General features: G+C 43.6%; 1 protein-coding gene across 3 annotated transcripts; it reads left to right on the top strand.

Annotated features, from left to right (window-relative positions):
- Positions 1 to 458: 458 nt before the first annotated feature.
- Positions 459 to 23,182, top strand: cemip2 (cell migration inducing hyaluronidase 2). 3 transcript variants are annotated; one of them, XM_076104595.1, is made up of 25 exons: positions 459 to 710; positions 2,063 to 2,241; positions 3,080 to 3,431; positions 3,569 to 3,709; positions 3,796 to 4,363; positions 6,939 to 7,108; positions 7,916 to 8,107; positions 9,377 to 9,546; positions 10,950 to 11,162; positions 11,819 to 12,024; positions 12,793 to 12,862; positions 13,489 to 13,617; positions 14,624 to 14,712; positions 15,977 to 16,108; positions 16,548 to 16,583; positions 16,765 to 16,920; positions 17,867 to 18,044; positions 19,179 to 19,394; positions 19,502 to 19,713; positions 19,944 to 20,126; positions 20,336 to 20,555; positions 20,644 to 20,745; positions 20,842 to 20,987; positions 21,151 to 21,257; positions 21,370 to 23,182. In XM_076104595.1, exons 1-25 carry the CDS (start codon positions 671 to 673, stop codon positions 21,567 to 21,569), a joined length of 4,407 nt encoding a protein of 1,468 aa, XP_075960710.1. In that variant the 5' UTR covers positions 459 to 670; the 3' UTR covers positions 21,570 to 23,182. The 3 variants fall into 3 exon arrangements, with proteins under 3 accessions (XP_075960710.1, XP_075960711.1, XP_075960712.1); XM_076104596.1 differs by lacking the exon at positions 459 to 710 and having other exon boundaries at positions 2,104 to 2,254; XM_076104597.1 differs by lacking the exons at positions 459 to 710; positions 2,063 to 2,241; positions 3,080 to 3,431; ... (1 more) ...; positions 3,796 to 4,363; positions 6,939 to 7,108 and adding an exon at positions 7,125 to 7,433.
- Positions 23,183 to 23,978: the final 796 nt, after the last annotated feature.

The raw sequence follows: 23,978 nt of genomic DNA, 5'->3' as shown, positions 1-23,978 counted from the left end.
CAACTCTTACTTCCGAGGCTGTGTTTATGAAGACGCTATGGTAATGTACATAGTTATTTTTCTGGGAATTTGTCTATTTTAGCAACCTGAAGGGAAAAACACAATCACTAAATAGGCTTTCAGTATTATCACAAATGTAAAATAAAACAATACTAAAATTGTATTTAATCAATTATATATCTAAACCCTTTTGTTGGAAAATTACATTTACAGAAGATAGAACTGAACAATTTTTAAGATTTGGAATCATGACAGTAGTATTTTCTAAAATCCTGACTACGGCCCTGAACTAGTACTAGTACACTAAGAGTAGTAACTACCGGTATGATACCACTACTAAAGTAGTAACGTTACTAACCTTCACTATGTGTTATTGATACTATACATATCAAGTGTCCGACAGTAAGTGAACGCATCACTACTTCCTCTCTCGCAAGCCGCGCCTGCTTAGCTCCCGGTGGGACAGAGAGAGGGGGATAGAGGGACAGGGGGGCTGACCGACCGACCGAGGGACAAACGACAGCCCATCAGCAGAAAAAACACCATGTGAAGAAAAAGTATTTAAAAAGGGACACAGAGAGCCAACCTGCGAGGGTGAGAACGGATTCATTCGTCTCACCACCACCACCACCAACGGGTCAGCGTGTTTAAACGGCTCGGCAGAGAGCGGATGGACAGAGCGCGAGAGGAGCAGGACAGTCTCACCAACGGTATGCACGAGCCCACTGTCCGTCTAACGTTCACGTTACAGTGTCTGTCTGTCAGCCGTTGGGGGTGGAGAGGATTCACCGAGTGAAACTTTGTGAGTTGAGGGTTGTTTTCTAGTGAAGAGGCTTCTCGAGCGGGTTAATTAAGTTAGTTTAAAAGTTGTATGTTGCTAACGGTAGTTGGTAGTTAACATAATGCGTAACGTGTGTCATATAACATCCTTTGTGTTTCTCTTTATATGGTGACATGTTGGTGACAAGACTACCCAGTAACGTTACCGTTAGTGTTTCTCTATTGTGGAGGAACGAGTCACTTCGGCCAAAACGAGCCAATAAATCAACAGCATCCTTTTTTTACTCACCTTATTTAACCTCGATATGAGTCAATGCGCGTCAACTCACTCGCAACGTGTTACTATAAACGAGGTAGTCTTAATTTAGTGTTCAGAGTTGTGACAGCGCTGTATCCGCTTATAGTTTTGAGTTAACATAAGGGAACACGTGGCTTACTGTTTGTCACATTGCCCAATGTCGATTTCCAAACTACGGGCTGATTATACAGCTGAGGAATCTGTGATGGTCTCTCCCACTCCCAGTGTTCCCCCCACATCTGCTTTAAATACAGTAGCTCTGAAATCAGGAAAATATGAGAGTGAGAGAGGCAGTGAGTGAGTGAGTGCCCGGTTATTAGGAAAAGGTTCATGAACAGCTGCGCAGCCTTGTGATGAGTGTAGGTTACAGAAGTTTAACTTCTTATGCTCTGATGGGTCACTTAGTAGCAGGACCACCTTGGCCCTTTTTATATGGTGAGGAATGTGAATAAAAACATAGTCGGAGATCGAGTTATAAAGACTGATGATAGGGGGATCAGACCATCACAGGGCTCCCACTGAGTCTGTCTAATGCAGGGCACAGACCGTGAGAACATGAAATCAAAAGTTAGTGTAATCAGCATTCCTTTCTTGATGACATTCCAGTTTAGGTACGGAGATACGGAGAGTTATCAGCTCAAGTCTGGTTCAGAGACACTAATGGGATGATTCAGGGTGAAGTGGGTGAAGCGTATATTGTGGTCTGTGTAAATGACTGGACCCTTGTTGAGCAGCCCTTGATTGTACATTGCTTTGTTTATGAATGGAAGAGGTTTGTTGTGCTCTGGGCTAAAATGATGACTAATTGGCTTGGCAAGACAATGGTTTGTTGTGTGTGTGTGTGTGTGTGTGTGTGTGTATGTGTATGTGTGTGTGTGTGTGTGTGTGTGGATTAAAAGGCATCAGAATTCAGTTTCATACTATTTTAGTGTCCTGTCCTTCATGTTGCCTTTAAATGAAGTGCTATGCCCCCCTTCCCCTTAGGTTTCCCCATCTCAGGCTTCCAGGTGGATGCTGTGGACCAGGTGGTGCTGAACCTGCAGGACAAAGTGCAGCAGACCTGGCAACCCGGGGATCAGATCGTAGTTGCCAGCACAGACTACTCCATGCACCAGGCTGAAGAGTTCACATTGTTGCCCTGTTCTCACTGCCGCAGCAAGCAGGTCAGGATACAAGGTGAGGGTGTGTGTGTGTGTGTGTGTGTGTGTGGATTGGCACAGGAGTGTGTGAGTCTGTTCACATTTGTGTGTGTGTGTGAAGCAATGATAGACACTCGGGTGATTTAAAGTCATAACTGTCATGGTGGCTTCATTTTTAAAGGGGCAGTTTTGCGCTTTTAACAACCTTGTGAAAGCATGAACTTGCTGACTTTGTGTTTTTTGAAGACTTCTAGTGAGCAAGCTGTAATGTCATTACAGTGTTACGGGGTGTTTGTGTTAAAGGAAAGTGCCATTTAAGCCTTTTTTTCCTGCAGTGTCGTTTCCTTTACCCCTTCATGTTCGTGTGTGCAGGTGTGTGTCCATATGACCCTTCTCTGTGTGTGTGTGTGTGTGTGTGTGTGTGTGTGTGTGTGTCCGTGGCTTCAGATAACTTTGTGCTACCTCCTCCAGTTGTGTGAAATAAAGCGAGCACAGACAAGAGCTGGCGTGCTCTCCTCCTTCCCTACTGTAATTGGTGCCATCTGTTTTTGCTGTGTTAACATAGTGTGAGGAATGTTGAGATCCATTATTCATAAACCTCCTCCGCCACTGTGGACAAGAGCAGCTAATGTCACTCTGACAAACCAGTCAGGATACGCTGACTGGTTTCGAGTAGGCCCTAATAGAGTAACAGTCTCTTTTTAAGACCCACAGCCGGGATCTTTACCTGGAGGTCTACGAGTAAGAAGCTTTAAGGGCAATTGGCTGTTTCCCCAGAATCGGCCCTTTGGTCTTCCTTCACCCCCTGCTGTTTTTACTCTCTTTTTATGTGCTCTTTTTGGCATCTTCTTCCTCCTCTCAGGCAGCAGACACTTATACCATGCCGACGAGTGATGGCCCCGGCCGCTTCCCTGTCTTTGCCGCTCCGCCCCACGGCAACCACCAGAGGCCCCCGGGTTATGTCCCCGGGCGGGTGGCTCCGGTCCGCTCGCCGCCGCCTGCCAAAGCTCCACCGCCTCCCCCGATAAAACCTCACGGCCCCCCGCCGGAGCGTCGAGCCACCTTCAACTTGTCGGAGGAGCACCAGCGTAGGGAGCGGGCTCAGAGCCTCCAGCAGAGAAAGAACACATTCATCTGTTTTGGAGTGTCCATCGGGGCTTTCTTCTTCACCCTCATCCTCGTCCTCAGTCTCTCAAGTGGAGATGTGTTAGACGGTCAGTATTACGAATCACTGATTCAAATGTTTAGGTTTTTTTTTTTTTCAATGTATATCTCTTTATTTATGCTGCAGATGTGTTCCCTTCTGCGTATACCGTCTGTGTAATTTGTCACTGATCGGTCATGTTTGCAGAGAATTGTCCGGACCACAATCCATCACTTAGTAGCTGGAACCCGGGCCACCAACCAGAGAAGGCCGTTCTTGTGAGGAGGGGACATTTGTTAAGATTGGAGGCTTCTGCTACCTTCCACACACTAACCATCCAGTCAGGAGGTAAGCACAGCATGATTTGTGAAGTAACATTTTGAGTTGTAACGTTGATAAGTGACAAGTAACATTTTTTTTCTTCTTCTTCACAGGTCGGGTAGTTTTCTCAGACAACGCCGACGGCTCTAAAAACATAACCTTGAGAACTCGTCACATCCTCATAGAAGACGGTGGAGCCCTTCACATCGGTGCTCCCAAATGTCGCTACCGCTCTCGGGCCACCATTGCCCTCGTGGGCCGCTCTGACGACAAGGCGGCCCCTGAAGTGCCCGGCATGGGCCGCAAGTTCATAGGAGTCCTGAGAGGCGGGACTCTGGAGCTACACGGTACCGAGAGAGTTTCCTGGTCTCTGCTGACCCGGACCGTCCCGGCCTCCGGTCTGACCACGGGGGGTTACGCCTTTCAGCGGAACTTCAGCAGAGGCATCAACTTGCGCGTTGTGGACCAGGACACCGCCGCGATGCTGTTCATCGAACGCTACGACACACACGAGTCTCGTAATGACAGCCGCCGGCTCACCCAGCTGCTGCGGACCCTCCCGGCGGGCCGCATTGTCACACTGGCCGTGGGAGACTCTGCTGTCAAAAGTCTTCTGGACGAAACTAAGAAGGCCATTGAAGAAAAGCTCGGCAGCAGATTTGTCTATGATCTCAAATACAGGTAAAGAGTGCCAGTTTCTTAATATGGGAATGTTATACAGACTTGTAAATGATTTGTTTTTCTAATGACATAATGACGATACGCATGGTTCGGTTGTTTGATGTTGCCCTGACGTGTGTGTCTGTTGACGTGTGATTGTGTCCCAGCTGTGTTGCCGAATGTGCCGGCTCTAGGAGATTTTGTGCAGGTTCTCCATGGTGTGTTGTCTTTTGGGAGTGTTTTGTTTACTCTAGGTCTCCTGGGGCTTTAATGAGCTTTTGTTTAACCACTTACGTAAGACCCCTCACTTAGTTGGACTGACGATACTAGCATTCTGGGCCATGTTCATCTTCCCTGGGAAATGATGATTTGTGATTTTCCGGCAGTGTCCTGATTTGTTCCCAGATATTCCTCTTCCTGTTTGCCCCGTGTTTTCATCGTATCACGCTCTGCCAGAAAAGGAAGCGCGTACAGGATAACGGGGTTACGGTTAGACGGTTTCCAGGATTTGTGCAAAACGTGACAAAATATTTAATGTCCGTCGTGCAAAAGGACAGATGCTGGAGGCTTGAGTGTCGTCCTGTCCACATGGGATAGTTCTATCTTTAAGCTCATAAAGTGAGAGAAGTGGAGTTTAACTTGACATGACATTAGGTCTTCAAACTAATCCCCTCAAATGGAGTAGACGATATAGATCTTTGTATGGTCTCAGGTGCTCGTGTGGTTACCAATAAGTTGATGCTGTGCACTCTCTTATTCATTTGTTGGAGTGGAGATTGTTATCTTAGCTTTCTGTGGATTTTCTTTGTGGGAGGAGGAAACGCAGAGCATGCATTTATGAGAGAAACATGCAGTTTAATGTCTTGTTAAAGTCACATAATGTTAGGCCGAGTGACTTTAGCCTGAAAGAGTCTGGTGGTGAAGGTATGTGACCTACAGGGTTGAGCGTAATGATGAAGTGTGGATCAGTTTATGACCTGTTATGCCCTGTTGCAGAGAATGGAGCTGGCACATACTTGGAAACCAATTGTGGTGCTTGTTTATTTTGTTACTTGACGTCAGCCATGCATACCTGGGTTCCCATGGGCATGTTTCATGAACCTCTTTATCCTTGTAATCTCCAGCTCCAACCAAAATGTCTTTGAATTACACGTTGATCTCAGGGTGTCAACCATTCTTCCTGCCACATACATAAAACGTTTGCGTTGGCTCTGGCCTCGTGCCTGTTGACCCCTCTGTCTTTCATCTTTGTCCCTCAGGAGAGTACGTGCACTCAAACGCATGTCTATGCTGATCTGCAGTGAATTCTTATTTGCTATTTCTTGTAAAACAATGAGGTTGTTAAAATGCTGGTGAACATCATAACAAGGATGTGGCAAAAGGAAACTGTGAAATGACCACTTCTTCAGAAAGGCACACAGCGTAATGACAGGTGACGGTCTTCTTGTAGATGTCCCTGTACACCACACTCGTACACAAACGGGTAGCAATGAAGAGCAAAAAGACTTTAAGCTTTATTGGACTCATTCAGCAAAAAAAGAAGAAGTGAAATAATACATTCTTAAGAAGCTAAGGACATGACGTTTGAAACATCCAAGGTTGCAAAGTACACTTTCTCTATTTAGGTCATACGCCCAATCCCTTTCGCCATCCACACCCAATGATTATAAGCCTCTCCTTCATATTTAATCATTTAAGAATCATTTTCTTGACACGCTTAATAAGATAATGTGCAATGGGAGAGAGGGGAGGATTTGGATCAAAAGTAAAAAAAAAGTTGTTTTTGAATGAAGTTTGGGATGTGGAAAGTACGCCCATTATTCCTCTGAGCCTATGAACACCCTTCCTGAAATCCTCTGCCCTTATTTAATAATCCCTCCAATTCTCTGATGTCATTCTTTTAGTTTTCTATCTCTCATTGTGTTTTTTTTTTAATTATTATTCCACGAATGACATTCACTCTGATATTCAGTTGGCTCCTCTTGTCCTGCTTCAGGCTCATTACAGGCATGTGCTCTGCCTTCATCACACATCTAGTCACTAGTTTAATACCTGTTTCAGATACGCTTCGTGAGTCTCTCTGTGTCTGTTATCATGTGCTGTATCTGTAGCCTCAGTGGAAGGGTTTGTGTGTCAGTGATCAACATCAACCTGATACCTCAACCTGATACCTAACACACACACACACACACACACACTCAAGAACAGTGAAACTCCTAATGCAGTTCAGGTAACACCCTGCATCTGAACAGTTGTCTCATCTGTAAGATATTAGGTCATTTGAATGTTCTGTTGACGTTTTCACTGGTCCACTAATTCTGATGTTGCGTCTCGCTACTGCGATTTGTGTGTTTGTGAGCCACTTAATTGATGAAACGAGTGATGTAATATTGAACAGTGAGTCTGGAGTAACTTTCAACTGTAGTTCAACGTCATTCATTTCATCATCCAAAAAGAATATATGTTAAACTACGGCCTAGAACCTGGTCACTTTTTCTCTGTGTGAAACTAGTCCATTTACTGCAATGTCTGTTAGTGACTCCATCTCCTTCCTGTCTCTCTCCCACTTTCCTCTTCATCCCTCCGGTCGGTCCAGACAGGCGTGGGCTCTGGTCTCGGTGGTCGGTGGGGGTAATGCATCGTGCTCGGAGGACGTTAGGGAACACGAGAACCACGACACAGGAGGCAGAGCTCTGGCGAAACAGAACTTCACCACTGTGGACGGAGTGGGCTTCCTGGTCACTGCCTACAGCGAGTGGAAGAACGGTGAGATACGGCTTATGATGGTTTGAACGCACATGGTTCAGTGTTGTTTCGGCCATTCATTTTAGTGCTTAGTATATTATGCCTTCTGTCATTTTGTGTATGTTTGCTCTTTGTCTGTAGTTATTCACAGTAACAGGCTTCAGATGAAATGTTCAGGCTTCTTTCGCTTTGAAGTGTAAAGGGTTTGGAGGAAGGTGACAGGTTGAGAAATGAGGTTTCCTACATGCCAACTGCTGTACAGATCAGTCACCTGAACATCAAAGACATTCCTGTGCCTCAGTGGGTGACGGTGCTGTTATGACAAACACCAGGTGTTCAGGCAGATGTAAGTGTGTGTGTGTGGCGTCTGTTTGTGGTTCGGGTGAGGCCACTAGCACACCCGCTTTATTTACTTCCTTTATTTATTGCGGCCGTGCATGCCCACACCTCGTAAAACACATTTTGACTCAACTTAACAGAACATAAAGTGTGAAATGACAATATCTCAGTGGTTATTGAGCTATTCAGAAGCCAGGATCTAAACTATGCAGTCCTGTAGAAAAAAATGCAAATTACTATTTTGTATCTTTTGTTCTGTTATTCTCATGTCTTTCTTCCCCATTTGATGGATATTAAGAATAAGCGTTTGTTCTTACTTGAAGAGAGCCTTCATAAGATCCTTTATAGCTAGGTACAATACATATGGCTAGGTACAATACATGTGTATTAACGATAATAAAAAGGCATCAGAATTCAGTTTCATACTATTTTAGTGTCCTGTCCTTCATGTTGCCTTTAAATGAAGTGCTATGCCCCCCTTCCCCTTAGGTTTCCCCATCTCAGGCTTCCAGGTGGATGCTGTGGACCAGGTGGTGCTGAACCTGCAGGACAAAGTGCAGCAGACCTGGCAACCCGGGGATCAGATCGTAGTTGCCAGCACAGACTACTCCATGCACCAGGCTGAAGAGTTCACATTGTTGCCCTGTTCTCACTGCCGCAGCAAGCAGGTCAGGATACAAGGTGAGGGAGTGTGAGTGTGAGTGTGTGTGAGATGTCTGCCTTCTCTCCACTATAATGGAAGTACATGGCACTCTGCTTGTGGTGCTCAAAGCACCAAAATAATACATGTAGGAACTATGGTTGAAAGAAAATAGGTCTTACATGAAACTGATGGTAACAAGGTCTGTGGATTTCTTGCATAAAGGAAGGAAGATATGTGGGAAGTACAGTACAGTCATATTTCATATTAGAAAGCTTGTTAAAAGACTCATAGACATGGACATAGGAGATCTTACACTAATTTGACGTCATAGCCAATAAATGTGATCACACAATGTGCTACTCTTCCTGTGGTCCAGAAAGATCTAATTTCCTGTTGTGGTGATGTAACATTATTGGAGTAGCTTTAAAAGAGATTGCCAGTTTATATTATTATGAAGTAACCTTGTCGTATAATAACCTCAGTGGTTGTTTGGATTTAGAATCATCGCTCCTGCTTCACAACCTCCTCCTCCTGCTCCTCTAATGTCCTTCTCCTACAATCTTTTAGTTACTTGTTGTGCACCCCCCCTATCAGAGATGAATCCTAATCTCATTCCGCTGTTGTCAACAAATGCCAACTCCTTTCCTGGAGAGAAGTGTGTGTGTGTGTGTGTGTGTGTGTGTGTGTGTGTGTGTGTGTGTGTGTGCGTGTGTGTGTGCGCGCGCATGCCTAGATGTTGTGCTGAGCAGCTGGACTACTGCTGTGCGTTATCATTGGCAGCTGCACCCTGTGGGTACGGGTACTCTCTGCACTGTCGAAGAGCTGCGTCTCATATGTATTCACTTACTTTTGCTTTTACATGTAAACTATTTTGGTAGGTTGGTTTCGGGGTATGGGTCGTTGCTTATGTTTGCGTGTCTGCTGCTAGGCATACTTCCTGTGGTTGACGGTTGGAAACCCGCCATGTCCGGAAATAATGTTTAGTTTAAATGCCACTTCCTATTTATTTCAACGTTTTGTATTAAGCTGGTATTTTAGTGAAAAGGTCTGAGAAACCTGAGAACCTGAGAAAAGGTTCCACAAGAATTCGAAGCCAAAGTTTGTTATGGTCTTCAGCTAAATTAAACAGTGTTCATGTTCTTTCCTGCTCTATCTGGATGAGATGGAATGCAGTGAGTAATTTACATTTGTAATTACACCAAGTATTGACTTCCACCTTTTCCACGTTTCGTCCACTCACGCACCAGACTTGTCTCCATTAAAGTCACTCTGTTACAGCATATGACCAAGCAGTCTGTTCTCTCCAGGGAAGCCTCAGTACCACCATGTTGGAGAGATCATAGACGGGGTCGACATGCGTGCTGAAGTGGCTCTGCTCTCCAGGAACATTCTCATCTACGGAGAAATGGAAAACTCGTGCTACGGAAAAAACCTGTGCCAGTTCTACAGCCACGACACCTATGGGGGCCACATTAAGGTGTGTGTCTGTGTGATGTGTGTGTACGTTTACAGCACAGGCTCTTGTTTAAACTGTGCTCTGTACGGCAGAGCCATCATACGTTCTCTGTGTATATGCGGTCCTTAATGAGAGGGGTTATTCATGGTCCTAGGTCAGTTTACGTGAAGAACTAACACTTCTCTCAATCCCATTCTCTCTCTTTTCTTTTTTTCTCCTCTGCCTCTTCACGTCAAACTTTTTCATTTTTATAGAGACGATGCACAGCATGTCAATCTGAACAAATACTGATGACATCAGACAGATTTAGGTCAAACATGGTCATACCTGGAGCGTCACATCCTCCGTGACCGACATGTGTTGCTATATAGGCAGTGAGTTCACAATCATGTGGTTAATGACGGTCACATTTCATTCACTTTGATGGCAAATACACAATAACATTCCTTAGGTTCTATGTAACTGACCCTCCTTGTGCTTAAGAAAATAAACTCTTTTCTTTCTTTCTTTTTTTTGACACATTAACTGTCCCACCAAAAAACCCATTGACTTATGTTACACAATCTGCCTCTGAAATGATTCCTCCCGACCCACAAACTAACAGAGCCGTCACACACACACACACACACACACACACACACACACACACACAGCACTCACCATTGCATATTTTCTCAATCCGTTTTTTACGCTCGCCCATCTCAACATGGATAGAAAGCTTATGGCAGTCTTGTGAGCCAGTTGTATGAATATAAATATACATGCATGCATATGCGTGTCTTTGCATTGATGTATACACTGCAAGTATTTTGGGCCAGCAAACGCAGCGTATATACTGCAGGAAGAATTCGTTTGTCATGTAAGTGTGTGTGTGGGTGAGTTACAGTCAGTTGGAAGGATTGGCCAATACTTCCTTAACAGGAACCAGACTGTGGATTATGCCATGCCCACGAAAAGACCTCCTAGGGAGCATTGTGCAGCATAACTGTATTGGATTATTTATTGATTCATGTTTAACTTCATTTCCTCCCCGGTCCATTTGTTATTTTGCATGTGTGTATTTCATGTGTGTTTAGCTTTTAATTCATTCCTTTATAACTTCCATTACGTATTCATCAAGAGCAACATCAGTGTGATCAGTTTGACATACCGGGGCCCGATGCCAACAGAGCTAGAGTTCATATCCCATTGGGATCCTCGGCAAACGCAGGGAATTGTACTGTAGACATAAACCTTTAATTTACCGGAGTGGGTAGACGGTTAGTTTACTTTTGAGGCATAATATGAACCTGGTGCTTTTACTTTAGCGGTGTATAATAGCTCATTGTTCTCGCTTGATTGATTTTAAAACCACCCTTTCTTTTGTGACTGATCCTCCACTCTGGCCTCTTTACTTTCTCTCTCTCTCTCGCTCACACCGGTAGATTCTTGGTAATTTCTCATCAGTGCATCTGTCCCACGTGGAGCTGAAGAACATGGGCCAGCAGGCGGAGCAAGGCCACTACCCCCTCCACTTCCACATGTGCGGCGACGTGGACCAGAGGGGCGGCTACCGGGAGCCCACCTATGTGGACGGACTCTCCATACACCACTGCTTCTCCCGCTGCCTCACCATCCACGCCACCAACGGTTTGCTGGTTAGTAAAGTATTGGTCATGAAGAAGTCTCTAATGTATGCGAGGGCAAAAGAAAGACCGCTGTATCTGTTTATTTGGAGGATGTCTAAGACAGCTCCTACTAATAATAACCATGTGATGTTAGATGGCTTTGTTTCCTCTTTTCCTTTTCTTCCTCTCAAAGGAGGGGGGGGGTTGAGTGTAAAATATATGCTCCCTCTTCATGCCAAACGGGGACGGATTAACTTTTGTCCGTTGAAAATTTGAGGAAATGGAAATGACAGAGTTTTGGACAACATTGTTTGACTCTGCTGTTTTTCCTGTTTCCCTTCTTGCACAATGGCCATGTGAATATTCTCTTGATGCCTCCCTTCTCAACATGGCATCAGATCGGTTTCATAAAGAAAGTGTCCTTGGAGGAAATGATTTCAAGAATTTTAAGTGTTTACAGAGGCAGGCACATCAGTTGGAACGTGGTGTATCTTCCTGTGGGTTGTTGCCGATTCCAAGACGGACTAGCACATGTTGTCTCACCTCTCTTGTTTACTCGCATTTTCTGCATATTTTTATTAGGAGCAATCTACCTCTTCCTTGGAAAGGGAAAGCGTGCCAGAAATGGGATTTAGAAGAGTATTTATTGTCTAAAAATCCTCATTTGTCTTCTTCCTTTGACCCAGGTGAAGAACACTGTAGGCTATGACACATTGGGCCACTGTTTCTTCCTTGAGGACGGGATCGAGCAGCGTAACACTTTGTACCACAACCTCGGCTTGCTCACGCGACCCGGGACTCTGCTGCCCACCGACCGCAACGAGACCCTCTGCACCAGCATCAAGGACAAAGTCTACAAGGGCTACACTCCCTCACCCAGCACGGAGTGCAAGTAAGAGATTAGGATCATAACGTTGTGCGTTGTCTATTTTCAATGCCTGAACCATCCACCAGCAACGGTTGCAATACAAAGACCCTTTTTCAAGACTGAGGATAATTGTAATGACAGATAATCGTTAACAGCACTTGCCCTGGCAGCTGTGAATAAGCCAATAACTTGACCGTGAAGTAGCTTAATATTTATGGAGGGAAATATAGTAGACACTGACCAACTGTCTTATCTTTGAAAACACAGTCCAGTTGGGACAAATCAACACGTGTTTTAAATCTCCCAGACTGACATTAAAGTCTTTCCCTCTCTGTCTGCTCTCAGAGTGTGGCTACACTATTACCAGGTTTCCCACACAGCCACTTGACAGAGGGTCCATGTGAAAGAGATACTGTAGTTAGTATTGGTGTGTGTGCTAGAGATATTGGCCGGGTGGTTTTTATCCATGCAATAACAACCTCTACTCTCCACGGGATGTTTTTACAGCAAAGTGAAAAAGGTGCCTCTGTAAGAGGAGCAACAAGGTCTGTTTCCAGGAGTTTGTGTGTGTTTTGGTTTGTGTGTGTGTGTGTGTGTGTGTGTGTGTGTGTAGACAGAGCTGTCCCTATCCAGGGTTTATGTTGGAGAGGTGGATTATTGAGGGACTTTTGAAAGTGTCTTCTGCTTGTTAGTCTTTGTTATGCCACGGTATTGCCTTTTTAATATCTTGTTCGTGCATTCATGTCTGTGTGTGCTCTGTCTCTGTCCGTCTGTGTGGTTGGTGTTATCCAGGGCAGTTTCAACATTCTGGATTGCCAACCCCAACAACAATCTCATCAGCAATGCAGCTGCTGGTTCTCAGGTAATAACATCAGAGTTATGTAAGAAAACAGCTTCAGCTTTTTAGAAGTGATTAATAAAATTAATGATCAACAAGGGGGGCCTCTTATTGATTTATGATATGAAGCTGACATGGCTTTGGTGTTTCTGAACTTTACATAATGAAAAGTGAAGATATTCATGCTCATAACGAATTGATCCTTCAATAAAATGGGATTTAACGGGCTTTAAAGAGGGGTGCATGGACCTGGGAAGACGACTCGGTTGCAGCAGAAGACTCGTCCCGTATCTTTTTCATTTTGGTATAAACGGCGTGGAGGTCCGCTGGGGAGGGCTGTGTACTAAATATTGGTAGGGGGTATGCTTGTGAAATTTAAGTTGTCGGTCCATATCTATTGAACCGTAAACTTTAATGAACTTTTGAGCTCATATGAACTCGTACACCTGGTTGGTTCTTTCTGCAGAGCTTGACCCACATGTAGTATGACATCCGGCCCGGTTCCACATATTGGTTATGTTCGTTTCTATAATGCTCTGCCTGCAGATGATAATGATGCGTCTACGGACCCAGATAATGAAATTCCTGATGTTGGCCAGCTGTACCAAGAACACGATTTATCCGCTCATCCTTCTTCCTTCCTGTTGCAGGATGCTGGCATATGGTTTGTGTTCCACAGCTCTTCCACCGGAGGCTCTCATGGGCTGGTTCCAGAGACCAAGGCAGAGCTCACTCCCCTCGGGATCTTTTACAACAACCGCGTACACTCCAACTTTAAGGTATCCTCACAGCAGCTTATCAGAGTTTAGTTTTTTATTATTGTCGTAGTTTCATGTCGGTTTGTGCTTTCTCTTCCATAAACATGACGGTATACCAGCTGCCAAACCTCTCTGTCTGCTTCTGTGTTTTATAGAAACAAGAGAAGAACAGTAATCATAACTTGTTAAGAAACATTGACATAAGTTAATGCCTCTTCACTTGGTTCTTGCAAAAATAGACACACACACACAGTGTGTAGCCTCTACAATAGCGCTCTGTTGTATAATGACAGAAGTCGGGCAGGTGAACTGTAAGTTCTTTGTTCAGGCTGACCACAGCAGCCTCTCTTATAGAGGAAGGAGCCCAGAGGTTTAAGAGTATACCTCGCTTATACCACAGGACCAACTCACAGCACAGGTTTCCACATACATAAGACACACACACACACAACATTTTTCCTATCATTTCTTTTACAATTAATTTTCTAAACATACAAAACTAATCCACATGTTATAGACTTATAAATACACTTTTTCATGCACATTATACATTTTTCACAGGAATTCTGTTTACCACCCTTCATACTTTCCGCAGTACCCTGTACAGCATTGACTCTATTACTCTGCCGGCCCAGGATTTACATTTAGTACATTTATTATTGCCTCAGGTCCCACACTGTAAAATAAACCAGTAGTCTTGTTAATGTCAGTCCAACAGAAACACATCTGTAGCCCGTCTTGGATCTCTAACTTTAGTTTTCGGGTGCTTTCACACCTGTAGTTTGGACTATTTAGTCCGTACCAAGGGAATACATTATACATTGTTATGTTTTGGTTCTGGTCCGGTTCCTGTTCACACCAACGTTTTACCAACGAACCAAGAGGAGTAAACATGAAGTTATACAGGCTGACGGATGACTTGTCGATTGGACAGTTCTGGCAATTGTCATCCTGCATAATCAGGATATCCAATTCTGGTGACAGGCAGACGTTTATTTATATTTTTTTCATACTTTCGTCTTCCCAGGCCGGGCTGTTCATTGATAAAGGAGTGAAGACCACGAATGCTAGCGCTGCGGACCCCCGGGAATACCTGTGTCTAGATAACAGTGCCAGGTGTGTATGTGTGTGCAAACGTGTGTGTGTGTGCAATAGCATTTTACAATTTTGAGGAAGTATAAAGTCAGTCATTAATAGTTATTTATTAATCTCAAGAGTTTTATAAGAAATCTTGCTTGAGTCAATTGCTAGTTACTCACAACTGACTAGTACATTATACTGCACGGTACACTGTACATGTTGTGTATAGCTGTGTACTGTTAGGGGATCTATAGTGGCTGATGATAGGCATCATAGTATATAGTTACGCCATGTAAATATCACCGCATTTGTGGTTTACTAATGTGTAAATGTTTGTGGATTAAGTTATTTGTATATCCCAGCTGGATATCTTCTAGTATATGGCCATTGACTGGGATAGATGGATGGCTTTACACTCTGTTACTGCATTTTAGTGGAAGGTCTGTCAGGTCTGTGTTTACAGAGAAAACAAGGCTTCACAGATACAGTTTCCACTCTCGCTACCCAAATACAGCCCTCAAGTAGATGGAAAAAATCTTGCGTGTCCACTGAGACTGCTGGCCACTCTCTGTGCGGGTGTGTGAGTGTCTGTATGTGTACAGAGGTATGTGGGGGAGGATTTTAAATGTGTACTAAGTATTAATATTTCATGAGGCAGAGAGAGATTGGATATTGATAGTTCTCAAAGTACTCCCTCTGATTTATGTGATCCGCTGACCTTTTCGTCTCTCACCACATTCAGGTTAATATTTCCTCTTAACCAACACTTTGGTCCACGACAAGGTTTTAAAAAAAAGAAAAGGAAAAAAAAGGAATGTGTCCAGAGCATAAATACAGATGTTGAAGGAAGGCTCTGATCTGAATTGAGCGCCACCAATAGGCTGAAAAAAAAGAGGATGAGCAGCATCTATCTAAGACTACAAAACTCCTTTTCAGTTTGTTCACAAGATATTTCCTAATGGCGCTTTAAGCTTTTAGTCTGGTTATGAATTGTGTCTGTGCAGACTTATAGTACGATGAGGTTATGATTATCAGGTCCATTAGTCACTCAAAACCCTCCAACAGTTGTGTGTGTGTGTGTGTGTGTGTGTGTGTGTGTGTGTGTGTGTGTGTGTGTGTGTGTGTGTGTGTGTGTGTGTGTGTGTGTGTGTGTGTGTGTGTGTGTGTGTGTGTGTGTGCGCGTTCTTGTGCATTGGCCTTGATGAGGACCACATGTGCAGGAAAAGTATGAGGCTTGAGGGGTATTGAATGTAGTCGATGGAAAGTCAGGAGGATAATAATAGAAACGCGCGTTTGTCAGATTCCGACCACACCAGAATGCTGACCCAAGCCGTCCACGGGTGGCGGCTGTCATCGACACTCTGATCTCCTTCAAGAACAACGACTTGGGGGCGTGGATAAGGGGAGGCGACATCGTCATCCGGGACTCTGGGTGAGACGACTCGTAGTCATCATGAGCATGATGTGATTAATGCAATGTCATCATAAAAACCTAAACTGCCATATTTAAATTGATGCTGGCAATGCAATGTTATACATCATCTGCTGTTTGTTATGAATTGGTTCTTTTTCCACTCACTTCAAAGCTGGCTTGATTTCTACAGCTTTCAAAGTGGTAACCATTGATTGACAGTATATAATTTTGAGCATCATCGTCATTATAGGGAAAAAAATAGATATGGTCCATGTTCAGAGGACCTACAGTTATGTTTATCTTTATAACCGGTCATCATTTTTATCATCGTTCTTTAAAACGATCCAGTCTTTTCACTCCTAATTATGTCCATAACTTGTCAATACCGTGCTCGTGGTATTTCAATAACATACATTTGTAAGACTAACAAATATTTCTTTTATCTTTCTCTGAATAGATTTGCAGACAACGGAGTAGGACTGTCTTTTGCCAGGTGTGTATTTAGCATTATGATTCTTTTATTCAGCCATATTTGCTTGTCACATCTCCCTGCCAGATGAACTTGCCAAAAAACATTAACAAACATTTGTCCTGTAAAGTTGTCAAATGTTAACATATGATTTAAAATAATATTCTATATGTATATATATATATATCTCCTTCTTGTTCTCCAGTGATGGCAGCTACCCTAAGGACGAAGGCTCCAGTCAGGAGGTGACACAGTCTCTGTTTGTGGGTGAAAGCCGGAACAGAGGGACCAACGGAGGACAGAATAAATACTGGGGTTTAGGAGGAGCTGATGCTAAGATGAGGACGCTGCCTAGAAACAGGTGAGGGGGAGCAAACGGAGGAAGGGATGAGCCGATGAAAGGAGGGAAGATGTATGCAAGGAAGTGAGGGGGAAAATCCAACTCAAACCAAGTTTTCTCAGGAATTGCAAGGGAAGGAGTTGGAGGAGTTGGCAAAGAAAAATATGCTGCGAAAAACAAACGGGGAAGAGAGCGCCAGCACGGCAATCGGGTAGTTGGACAGATGGACCGCTGAGGCTGCTACAGCTGCTTTAAGTCGCCGTGTACTTGTGAAAGGAAGTTCTGTGTTGACGGACTTCCCTCCAGGGACATTTTAGGCAGTTTATGAAAAACTGTGGCGGCAACACTTTCCGTAGAAAGGAATTACTCACTGTAGCATTTGATTGCTTAACAGTAAGGAGAGGATTTTCTCTGGTATTTTTGAGACAGAGTTCCCAATCATTTCAGCCAAATGTCACCAATCCCTTCCTCTGTTTCTATCATTTTGACTTTTTGATAATGTCTGACTGAGTGGACAATCCTAATGAGAGCAGAGTTCTGAGCTTTATGTCCCCTCTCGTCGATCTCTCTCATTACAGAGATTGTTATACAAGAGGAGAGCAACATAAACAAGAGACTGGCTAATAGCTGCCTATTTTATTTTATTTTTTTTTTGTCTCAAGAACTGGAGTTTGTGACCACTGACACCACTCCGTACAGCTGTACAGCCATTTTACAGGCTTCCTGACCGCACTGACATCTGGCTCAGTCGGTTTGTCTGTCGTCATCGTGATTACTGCCAGAGCTGCTGCCACTCTCTTTAGTTTGTCAGGGAGAAGATAGTTCCACTAAAAGAGATGAATAATTTGATCATTTAATTAAAATTCCATAACGTTTCATTAATATCAAATACAAAGTAATTAGTTTCTTGACTGAGGCAAAGTAAACACAGAGCTGTCGTTTGTGCCTCACTCCCTCTCCTCTGTAGGACTTTCCCAATCCGAGGTTTCCAGATCTATGACGGTCCGGTGCGACTTACTCAGAGTACATTCCGTGGATTCATCCCCACACCGGAGCGTTATACCAGCGCAGTTGGATTCAACTTGAAGAACACGTGGCAGCTCACCCCCCAAAATGATCTGTCTCAGCTCAACTTCCACTCCACTGTAAGTAAACATCCATTTTTGACATCTAGGCACACTACACAGTTCCTGTTTTAATATTAGCATTACGTAGATACATGCAGTGCAGTACGTTAACCTGTTAACACTGAGACTGAGGGTCAACATACAACCTACCATAGGAAGCAGGTATACTTGCATACATATTCATTTTACAGTATTATGGCATCGTGTCATGTTTACATTGTGGCATGCTTTTAATAAGCCTATTATAGCTCAGAACAGCCAATGACGGACAATCAAGGTGCAAGTTTCACTCCCAGCTTGTCGTGTTTGACTATATGACTTGGGGTTATGTTACATTTTAGATACTGCCATGTGACTCCTCTGGTCCTGTTTTCAAACATTGTATAATTTGGTCAGTTTATTTTTTCGTCATTCACTCTTCCTTCCTCTTTATCTCATCTTCTTACTTCATTGTGTTTTTTCTGTTTTGTGGATTTACTGCTTTCAGGATACAGTAGTTGTGAACACTCCTTGGACTGGCAGATTTTTTACTATATATGTTTTCTGAATTGTAATTCGCTTTGGATAAAAGCGTCTGCTAAATGACTGTAATGTAATGTTTATTTTTTGAGAGTCTTCACCCTCTTTATACGTCACTTTATGTGTCTATTGTCTTGGTACTTTGGGTCTGTCTGTTTCCTCGTTAGAAATTTGTTCTTCACGTCAGTACCCATCCCCTCATATCGATTAGATCACAACTCAGATCAGAGCAGTTATTTGCAGCATTAGTTAGACAGAAGAGAGGAAAAGAAATGGTGACCCCATGTCAGGCTTGTGGAAAACCATCGTGTTTCACTACTGCCATCTTGTGGTGGTATAGTAGTAAGGCAGCACAGTGCACTGCCTTTACTTAAATGTGAGTATTTAAAAAATGTAAGTAAATATAAACATTTTTGTTTATCTTCCGCTCATCAAATCAGATCATTTCATTGTAAAACTCATCCTAAACATAAAGTAAACATTTCCAACTCCAGTAAATAGCAGCTGCGTTTAAGTGAGCCATCCCTAACAAACATTTGACAGAAGTGGCACTTAATAACAGCCTGAATAGATAAAGTGATGAAACATATATGGTGGCCTTCACAACACTCACACAACAAATAACATCCTCAGGTGGATCTGCGGACGTTCTTTGGTCGCCCGGGGCAGTGGTTTGAAGAGAACGACCTGGACGGAGACAAAAACTCCATCTTTCACGATGTGGACGGGTCAGTAACGGGCTACACAGACTCCTACGTTGGCAGAGCAGACAATTACCTGATCCAACATCCTGGCTGTGTGACTATGTCCCAGTGGAGTGGAGTGATCTGCAGCGGCCGCTACTCTCAGGTACAGCATGTCGGGGTCTGCCCCCTAATCCTGTTGGTCTGTCCCTCTAATGTAGGACGTGCACTCGTCCTAACACTTGCACTCCACCACATCCTCTTCTCCTTCAGGTGTACATCCAGACCCAGGGAGCCCCCAACCTTAGTTTGTCCATCAGCAGAGATGAATACCCTGCTGCTCCTCTGGTACTGAGGGGGATCAACAGCCAGGGGGCACTGTCTCAGCAGTACCAGCCCATCCTAATGATGAGCAAGAGCTACACTCTGCACTGGAGTGGGCCTGCACCAAGAGAGGTTGTCCTCTCTCTCATCAACTTTGACAAGTGAGTAACACGAGTCAGCAGCATGCATGTGTGTGACAAGTCATTAGATTTCTGTAATGTCTTGCAATTTTGAAAGCCATTGAACGACAAGACCGTCACTGCATTACATTGTGTTTTTCAACAGTTTTGTTTATTGTGTTCATCACATTAGAACTACAAATATTTGTTTGATGTAACCTCTCTCTCTCTCTCTCTCTCTCTCTCTCTCTCTCTCTCTCTCTCACACTCAGAGATGACTGGGTGCTGGTGGGACTCTGTTACCCATCAGACACCACATTTCAGATTATGGCCGACATCAATGATAGACAAAGCAACACCTTTGATGACCTCACAGACTACGGCACTGTGTCGTCCCTTGTAGAGCTGGAGAAGAGGCCGATGGAGAGGAAGTACTTCTTTGACCGAACTGTTGGGTGAGAACAAACAAAAAAAATCCAATCCTCTCTCTCCCAATGCTCAAAAAGAAAGAGTGTGCTAAGCTTTGAGAGTTTGACTTGTTTTTTTTTTATCCTGACTTGCATTGACAATCAAAGGTCATCCTTCTCACACTGATGGCTGAGCAGTCTGAGACTCCCTGATTTCCTTCAGTTAATTAAACTGTTTCTCCTTCCTTCACACCCAGCTTGTTGTGGCTCTACCTTCGAGCCCGGCATGGGCGAGATGGTCACAGCTACTGTTCAGCAAGAGGCTGCGAAAGAGTGAAAGTCATGGCCACCACATCCTCTAAACAGACCTGTAACTGTACATCCAAGGCCTACCCCAAGTACTCCAAGACACCCTCAGCAGTGCTACCTATGCCAGCCCTCAATACACAACCCTGCAAAGGCTGTGGTGCTAAACAGGTATAAGTTGCTACATTTAAGATAACATCTGTTAATCCTGATAGAACACAGGCCACCACCGCTGCTGACCAATGTGTGTCGGTCTCAGCTTGTGTTTTCCAGTGAGCCATGGACCTCCTACCTCCAGACACAAGTCAAGTCTCTCAGTAGCAAAGAGCAGCAGAAAGGAGACAACAGCTCCTTTATCACTGTGAGCATGCCAGGCCCAACACATTACCTTTTCTATAGGATTTGAACTTGTGAATCAGGGTTTATTTAACCAATTTATTCCCCCGTTACCTGCCAGGTGAATGAGGTGGCCATGCCCTTCACACGGCCGGGCTACTTCCTGGTCTCAGTGGATGCCTGCTCTGGGAAAGTCACCAAGAAAACCTCATTTGCCAAGATGGACGCCAAGATGGAACAGTACCTCAAAACTGGAATACCAAATAGGTGAGCCAGGGAAAATAAGTTCACTCTGCTCACACGGCTACATTTGCAGTTCTGATATGGACGTACAGTGGTATCAACTGCTGAGACCGACTTTCCTAATTAGTATAAATATTCAGCAGCCCAGTAGACGAGAGTTATACAGAAGTGTTTGTTTCTTCGACAGGTCTATAGTGCTCATGGCAACACGAGGTCAACCAGAGGGCCTGGTTGGTGTAGCACCACATCTGGTCTCCTTTGGTTTGACCAAAGCTGCTGATCTGCACAGTAAAGGTTAGTGACGAACATCCATAATTGTTTCCCTTTTCTTTGCCCGTCCAGTTATTGTATTTTGTGGCAAAGTGGCTCTTTCCTCATACCCTCGTATTGCTGCCTGTCACCGCAGAGAGTCTTGCACTTTGGGGGTTCCGGGGTAGTTCTTCACCCCCTCCGTGGGTCTCGCTACAAGCCGGGCAGCGGGATGAGTTCCTGGGGCTGCAGGAGCGGTATTTGCCTCTGGGTCTGGATGCATACGGCTGTACGCCACCTGAAGGTCAAAAGCGCAAAGACCTGGAGCTACTCAAAAAAGCCACGGGACTACAATGACCATTGTGAACTGTACAACTTGACGACCCAGAACACTCTTGCACACAGATACACACACATCCAGCTGATGAATGTGAACTGCTGAACCTTTTAATTTATTAACAATGGCAGATGTTTACCAATTTCAAGGTATTTTATTTTGAATGGGGTGAGTATTTTTGTGTGTGTGTGTGTGTGTGTCTGTGTGTGTGTGTGGGTGTGCGCGTGCGCGCGCGCCTTGGGGCCATTGAGTCAATGCACTTTCTTTTTTAAAAACACAACTTGCCTTATCAGCCAAAGTGATCAAATGGAGCCTCATAATAACTCAGTTGTTTATCTTAGAACTGTAAAAAACAAACCCAAAGCAACCATTAACATTTACCCACCCATCGTATTATTTATCATGTAGTAAATAAAAACCAAATGAATTTGATTGAGTCTGGAAACAGAACACAATGCATTAGATACACACAAGCCAAAAGGAAATGATGAAAATAAATTGCATTGTCCCTGAAATGAGACCACGTTCGATTGGTAGAGATAATTAAACGAGATGAATTAGACGAGCTCGGGTCAAAGGGAAATAATGAAAATAAATTCAATTGTATCTAAGAATCAAACAGCAATATTAAGCCAAAAATGATCATGTAGTGTAAAACATAAGCCATATTGAAATTGTTGAATAGACATATGGTAGTTTACAGTCAAATGAATCAAGCTATCTTGCCTTTGGAACATACAAAAATGCCATTAAATAGACAAATTACTACGATGTAGACCATTACTCCTCTCTACCGATCCTCACACACATCTTTCATCTCTTTAGTTGATGTCTGTAACGACTGAATCTTTAACTGGAAAACCTCTCGTCTTCGTGCAGCTGCTAAACTAGACACTGCAAAACTAGCACCTTTGTTATGGATTCCTACATGGACTTACTGGATCTTTGATCGCATATATTTATTTATCTCTTCACAGTGATGGTGTCTCAAGTGCTGTTCACACGTGCAGCACAAATTATAAATATATATTACATTTGTCTTTTTGTTTTCTCAAACATAACTGAATGTTTTACCTTTCATGAGCTTTTCTTATGCATCATTGTATACAGGTCATATACCAGCTGTAAGGTATACGGATTTATTAAGTGTGTAATCTTTTAAAGGTTGTTTGGATGTGAGCAGGGCTCCCCCACTGAGCAATGATGAGTACCTATCTGTGACTGTGTGTGTGTGTGTGTGTGTGTGTGTGTGAGTGTGTGTGAGTGTATGTCTGACCGTGTGAGACAGAGACAATGACCCTGTTGCCGTTTAACCACTCTACTGTTAAAAAGAGCAGAAGAAGAGAAAGTTTTCCAGCCCTTGCCTTTTGCTCGACGGATGCTTTGAAGAGAGTTCTTAATGATTTAATTGGAGGTGAGCTTTGTAAATATGGTGTTTAATGTGATAACAGTATATGTAATGGAAATGTCAAACAGGTTGTGAATAGTGTGTCTTTACTGTGTTTTTGTTTTTTTTGTCAGTTGCTAAGTCATTTGAAAAAAAAAATGTAAGCCGACTCATTCGATGTGGAAACTCGGCATTTGTTATGAAATTGCCAATTAAACAAACATTTATGCTTTGTGATTAAAAAAAGATTACATTGTTTTGCTTCCAGCAGTAGCGTGAAGAGAACGTCCCCTCTGAGTTATAGGTCTGACGGATACAAATGAGTATTTGTATTCAATGCATTTGCTTTTTTTTGCATCAGTTATACAATGTTACCGCTTGGGGGCAGCCTAGTATTGTTGAGGAATGCTTCTACTCTGAAATGCATCTTAGCACAACTCCACATTTATCATACACGAGACTCTGACATGAAGGCTGTTCAGACGATTGTTTCCAAGTGACAATGTCTCAAAGAAGTGTGTAACTTCTGTAGGAATATTAAAATTGTCCGTTTTTTCCAGCGAGAGCAGCTTTTGGTACACTTAACAAAATCACCGTCAAACTGTAGCCTGACAATAACTTTCACTGTTTACCACTCAAGCCGCCAACGCACAGGGAAGTGGCCACTGGCCGGGGGGAATTTTAATGAGCCTCTGGAGATCCACTTAAACATCTCTTTATCAAGCACGCAAAACTGTTGGATATACAGTGAAAATATATGGCAAGATGGGACTGCAGCAGTTGCTTTTGCTACTATAAATGATGGATGAGCGATAAGTTACAATACTGAAATGTATGAATTCATCACCACTAGAGGCACTGTTTTAAAGTCAGCCGTACATTTACATATGCCAGATAAACACGAGGCACACTCGTGTTTAGTGTGGTGCGTGAGGCAATCCTCACGCACCACAGCCCACCATATGGCACAGTCAGTCAATTTACTAGTCCATAAAATGGTTTCTGACAATGAAGACCCAGTGCTCCCACACACTTTACACCA

Source organism: Anarhichas minor, unplaced genomic scaffold, assembly GCF_050575085.1.
Source record: "Anarhichas minor isolate MPS153535 unplaced genomic scaffold, ASM5057508v1 ptg000030l, whole genome shotgun sequence".
NCBI classification, from domain to species: domain Eukaryota; kingdom Metazoa; phylum Chordata; class Actinopteri; order Perciformes; family Anarhichadidae; genus Anarhichas; species Anarhichas minor.
Note: the sequence above shows the minus strand (reverse complement) of the source record. Positions and strands in the feature narration are given on the sequence as shown.